Source organism: Ipomoea triloba, chromosome 12 (genome assembly GCF_003576645.1).
Source record: "Ipomoea triloba cultivar NCNSP0323 chromosome 12, ASM357664v1".
Classification (NCBI taxonomy): domain Eukaryota; kingdom Viridiplantae; phylum Streptophyta; class Magnoliopsida; order Solanales; family Convolvulaceae; genus Ipomoea; species Ipomoea triloba.
The window spans coordinates 8,070,309-8,075,716 of record NC_044927.1 but is presented as its reverse complement, the minus strand read 5'-3'; the positions used below and the strand labels follow the sequence as shown (position 1 = coordinate 8,075,716).

Genomic DNA, 5,408 nt, shown 5'->3' with positions numbered 1-5,408 from the left:
ATATATATATATATATATATATATATATATATATATATATATATATATATAAATTAATTAAGGAAAAATTGTTAAATAAGTCCTCAAACTTTATCGAAAAGTACAATTAAGCCTTCGAACATTTAAAAAGTTCAATTACAACTTGTCATTTTAGTGGGTTTAAACTCATATGACCGGTTGTTCCAAGTGAACAACCGGTCATCATTTTTCCGACTAACATTCCGGCAACCAGCGGCCGGAATGTTCATCCCCTACCAAGGTTGTCTTCTCCAACGGAGAAGACATGAACCACACTGGTTCGTAGGGGAGAAGACGAAACCAGTGTTCGTCTTCTCAAATGGATAAGACACAAACCAGTGCTCGTCTTGTCCACTAGAGAAGACGTGTGGTCGTCTTCTCGGTTGGTTGGGTATGAACATTCCGGCCGCCAGTCGTCGGAATGTTTGTTGGAAAAATGATGACCGGTTGTTCACATGAAACTACCGGTCATATGGGTTTAAATGCACCAAAATGACAAATTCGTGTGTGTAATTGAACATTTTGAATGTTTAAGAGCTTAATTGCATTTTTGGATAAAGTTTGAAGGTATTTGACCCTTTTCCCATTAATTAATAATCATAAAAATAAAATTTATATTTAATATTAAATTATTATATATTACATCCTATATCTAATTGTACATTTTTATATATTTACAATATAATCCCAATAATATATACAAATATATATAAATTACCAAACCCAAACTTCAAAATCCCCAATTTGAATTTGTAAAAAAAGTTAAATCCTGCGGCTGCGAGCCTGCGACTTTGTCCGAGACTCCTTCGACTGGCCAGTGGTGAGTGACGACGGACGGCAACTGGCGACGGGCGGCGACCGGCAGTGAGTCGAGGTATGTCTCCCCAGTTCCCATGGTAGTTTGATAGACATCCAGACAGGGTAGGTAGGTACTACCGCACTAGGCACTGTAAGCAGACTACCGCACTCGCCAGGTCGCTACCCGGCGGCAGGGCTGCGGCTCGGCGGCTGCTGATTGAGTCTATACCACTGGGTAATCGAAATGGCTATTTTTCCTTTTTCTCTAATGATCATGAAACTATATTCAAGGCTCTCTATTGAACCTCAGGAATGCTCAACTTCCTTTCCTCTTTTCTAGAAACTAGGGTTGGTATGCGGCTTGTGTGGTTGCGCAATAGTGCGTGTCCTCTGTCCAGTTGAAGACTTGAAGGCTGAAGCTGCCCCACTCCCTCTTAGTCATGCCACCCTACATGACCACCTCTGCTCAGTTGCTGCTCTGTGCGTGAGGCTGTGCATCCAAACTCTGAATTTCGAAAGTCCGAATTGCAGTCTGCACTCTGCAGAACTGGAAGGCAGAAATCCTCAAATCCAGGTAGTTATTAGTTTGTTATGCTGGAATTCAGAAATAAAGCTTTCATGGAACATGGTTATCAAGTTCAAAATGCATATGTATTGCCAATTTGCCATATTGGAAACTTGGAATGTGAAAAATTCCAAGCTTTTGCCCAGAATAATGTGCTATACATATATATTTTCATTATTGATTGTTTCATGGAATACTTTTAATTTTTTTTCTTTCCAAATTTGAACTAATGCATTTGATGAAACTATTCAACAATGAGAAATTGGGATTATCATTTTTCTAATATTAAGATCTCAGTTTGTATAGTAAAAATGTCTCATCAAGTTAAAAAATTGCTGAATTGGGGTTAGAGTTCAATTAACCTACTGAAACTGATTGGTTTGTTATGTTCAGTTGTTCCAAGTTCATATGATGGTTTTGGTTGGCAAAAAACCTGGCAAAAACTAGGGANATATATAAATTAATTAAGGAAAAATTGTTAAATAAGTCCTCAAACTTTATCGAAAAGTACAATTAAGCCTTCGAACATTTAAAAAGTTCAATTACAACTTGTCATTTTAGTGGGTTTAAACTCATATGACCGGTTGTTCCAAGTGAACAACCGGTCATCATTTTTCCGACTAACATTCCGGCAACCAGCGGCCGGAATGTTCATCCCCTACCAAGGTTGTCTTCTCCAACGGAGAAGACATGAACCACACTGGTTCGTAGGGGAGAAGACGAAACCAGTGTTCGTCTTCTCAAATGGATAAGACACAAACCAGTGCTCGTCTTGTCCACTAGAGAAGACGTGTGGTCGTCTTCTCGGTTGGTTGGGTATGAACATTCCGGCCGCCAGTCGTCGGAATGTTTGTTGGAAAAATGATGACCGGTTGTTCACATGAAACTACCGGTCATATGGGTTTAAATGCACCAAAATGACAAATTCGTGTGTGTAATTGAACATTTTGAATGTTTAAGAGCTTAATTGCATTTTTGGATAAAGTTTGAAGGTATTTGACCCTTTTCCCATTAATTAATAATCATAAAAATAAAATTTATATTTAATATTAAATTATTATATATTACATCCTATATCTAATTGTACATTTTTATATATTTACAATATAATCCCAATAATATATACAAATATATATAAATTACCAAACCCAAACTTCAAAATCCCCAATTTGAATTTGTAAAAAAAGTTAAATCCTGCGGCTGCGAGCCTGCGACTTTGTCCGAGACTCCTTCGACTGGCCAGTGGTGAGTGACGACGGACGGCAACTGGCGACGGGCGGCGACCGGCAGTGAGTCGAGGTATGTCTCCCCAGTTCCCATGGTAGTTTGATAGACATCCAGACAGGGTAGGTAGGTACTACCGCACTAGGCACTGTAAGCAGACTACCGCACTCGCCAGGTCGCTACCCGGCGGCAGGGCTGCGGCTCGGCGGCTGCTGATTGAGTCTATACCACTGGGTAATCGAAATGGCTATTTTTCCTTTTTCTCTAATGATCATGAAACTATATTCAAGGCTCTCTATTGAACCTCAGGAATGCTCAACTTCCTTTCCTCTTTTCTAGAAACTAGGGTTGGTATGCGGCTTGTGTGGTTGCGCAATAGTGCGTGTCCTCTGTCCAGTTGAAGACTTGAAGGCTGAAGCTGCCCCACTCCCTCTTAGTCATGCCACCCTACATGACCACCTCTGCTCAGTTGCTGCTCTGTGCGTGAGGCTGTGCATCCAAACTCTGAATTTCGAAAGTCCGAATTGCAGTCTGCACTCTGCAGAACTGGAAGGCAGAAATCCTCAAATCCAGGTAGTTATTAGTTTGTTATGCTGGAATTCAGAAATAAAGCTTTCATGGAACATGGTTATCAAGTTCAAAATGCATATGTATTGCCAATTTGCCATATTGGAAACTTGGAATGTGAAAAATTCCAAGCTTTTGCCCAGAATAATGTGCTATACATATATATTTTCATTATTGATTGTTTCATGGAATACTTTTAATTTTTTTTCTTTCCAAATTTGAACTAATGCATTTGATGAAACTATTCAACAATGAGAAATTGGGATTATCATTTTTCTAATATTAAGATCTCAGTTTGTATAGTAAAAATGTCTCATCAAGTTAAAAAATTGCTGAATTGGGGTTAGAGTTCAATTAACCTACTGAAACTGATTGGTTTGTTATGTTCAGTTGTTCCAAGTTCATATGATGGTTTTGGTTGGCAAAAAACCTGGCAAAAACTAGGGACGAAAATAATAATTACCCAAAAACTTAAGGGACGAAAATTGCAAATTTCCCCCTTCTCTCTCTCTCTCTCTTGTTGTATCTTGCATAGCTTTTCTCCTAGGCAAAGGGGATTCTGGCGCCTTATGTAAAAAGATGTTTAAATTTATTGCACTGTATTGTATTGAGGATAGTGTATATTGGGCATTTGGACCCTGATATTGTCTCTGAGTGTGGGCTGATTATGCTTAGTATTAGTTATGACCTTATGAATGTCTTTTAAAGATTACGCAGGGTAGACAGTAGACTGTACTGATCAATACTCCATTTTTGTAAACTTCTGGACCACAAGTTGCAGAGAATTGATGGAGTCATTGTCTTTATCCTCTCAGTTCAGTATAAGAAGGTATGCTTTATTGTGTTTTCATAGCACTAGTTGGGTTCTCATGTGTATTCTCATTTTGGGCATACATATTAATCATTTGTCTTCATGAATGTGTCATTAATTGCTGTTTCTTTTATTATAAATGATTGAAGCTTGAGGATTTCTCAAATAGGAAGAACCCATGGAGGGGCAGTTCCTGATTTTGTTAAAGTACGTAAGTTTCCCTCTAAAACCGGCTATTTAGCACCAAGATTGTGCTTGGCCATCGCAAATGGTGGCTTTAGAGGGGAAAGGAATTGTATTAAAGCTGGTGATGGTGTGATAATTGTTGACCATGGGTCGCGTCGAAAAGAGTCTAATCTTATGCTAAGTAAGCTTCACTTTTCTAATAAATCTGTCTTCTCTAAATCTGCAATTGGTGATTGATAGGCTAGTGTAATGATTTGGTGAACTCTTGGTAGCTAAATGTCATCTGAGCTTATTATTATTGTTATTGTTATTGTTACTGTTATTGTTTTGTATGGAAATGTAAACTGAGCTTATTGCCTTTGTTAGATGAGTTTGTGGCAATGTTTCAAGAGAAAACCAAGTACCCCATTGTGGAACCTGCTCATATGGTGAAGTTTGATCTTTGATTTTGTTGCTTTAAAGTGTAGTATGTGTGCTTCCTAGTAAGCCAAATGATTTTTTTTTTGTTTTTGTTTTTGTTTTTTAAATGGGCTTTTCCTCCTTGTTCATAGTTTTACCTGTATGTTTTATCTCCATAGAACTGAATTCTTATAGCGAAACTTCTCTTCCAACATAAATAGGAGTTGGCAGAGCCTTCTATCGAAGATGCCTTTAATTCCTGTGTTCAACAGGGAGCACGTCGAATTATAGTTTCCCCATTCTTCCTTTTTCCTGGACGGCACTGGAAACAGGTAGATTAATCCTCTTAGCACCACTGCAAACTTATGGCATCAATTAACATGCCCCAAGCTTCTAAGTAAGATAGTTATAATACTTCTATTATCAGGATATTCCTTTACTAACTGCTGAAGCTGCCAAGCTGCATCCAGGGATACCATTCATTATTACTGCACCTCTTGGTGCCCATGAATTGCTTGTGGTATGTGTTGCCATCCTTCTATACTTTTACTTTTCCATATGCTTAAAGCATCAAATGCAATTGGAACCCAAGTGTAAAAAGCTGGTTCTTCCTTTCTCATTTCCTAGTGTACTTTAATGAAGTTTCCTCTAATGGTCTCCTTTTCATAAATTTCTTCTCCTTTATTTTATTTTTAATTTTTAGAGTTAATTTTATTTTTGGTCCTAGAAATCTAGGTGTCAATCCACTTTTTGTTTTTGTTTTTGTTTTTGTTTTTGTTTTTGTTTTTGTTTTTGTTTTTGTTTTTTTTTTTTTTTTTTTTTTTTTTTTTTTTTTTTTTT

The 5,408-nt window shown here is 37.6% G+C and overlaps 1 protein-coding gene across 6 annotated transcripts; it reads left to right on the top strand.

Annotated features, from left to right (window-relative positions):
• Nucleotides 1-763: 763 nt before the first annotated feature.
• LOC115998256 (sirohydrochlorin ferrochelatase, chloroplastic) lies at nt 764-5,220 on the top strand. Of its 6 annotated transcripts, none has more exons than XM_031237773.1 (7): nt 764-892; nt 1,157-1,390; nt 3,890-4,001; nt 4,133-4,350; nt 4,536-4,597; nt 4,790-4,900; nt 4,996-5,220. In XM_031237773.1, exons 3-7 carry the CDS (start codon nt 3,961-3,963, stop codon nt 5,203-5,205), a joined length of 642 nt encoding a protein of 213 aa, XP_031093633.1. In that variant the 5' UTR covers nt 764-892; nt 1,157-1,390; nt 3,890-3,960; the 3' UTR covers nt 5,206-5,220. The 6 variants fall into 6 exon arrangements, with proteins under 6 accessions (XP_031093633.1, XP_031093637.1, XP_031093636.1 ...); XM_031237777.1 differs by lacking the exon at nt 764-892 and adding an exon at nt 903-1,051; XM_031237776.1 differs by lacking the exons at nt 764-892; nt 1,157-1,390 and adding exons at nt 2,552-2,680; nt 2,945-3,178 and having other exon boundaries at nt 3,948-4,001.
• Nucleotides 5,221-5,408: the final 188 nt, after the last annotated feature.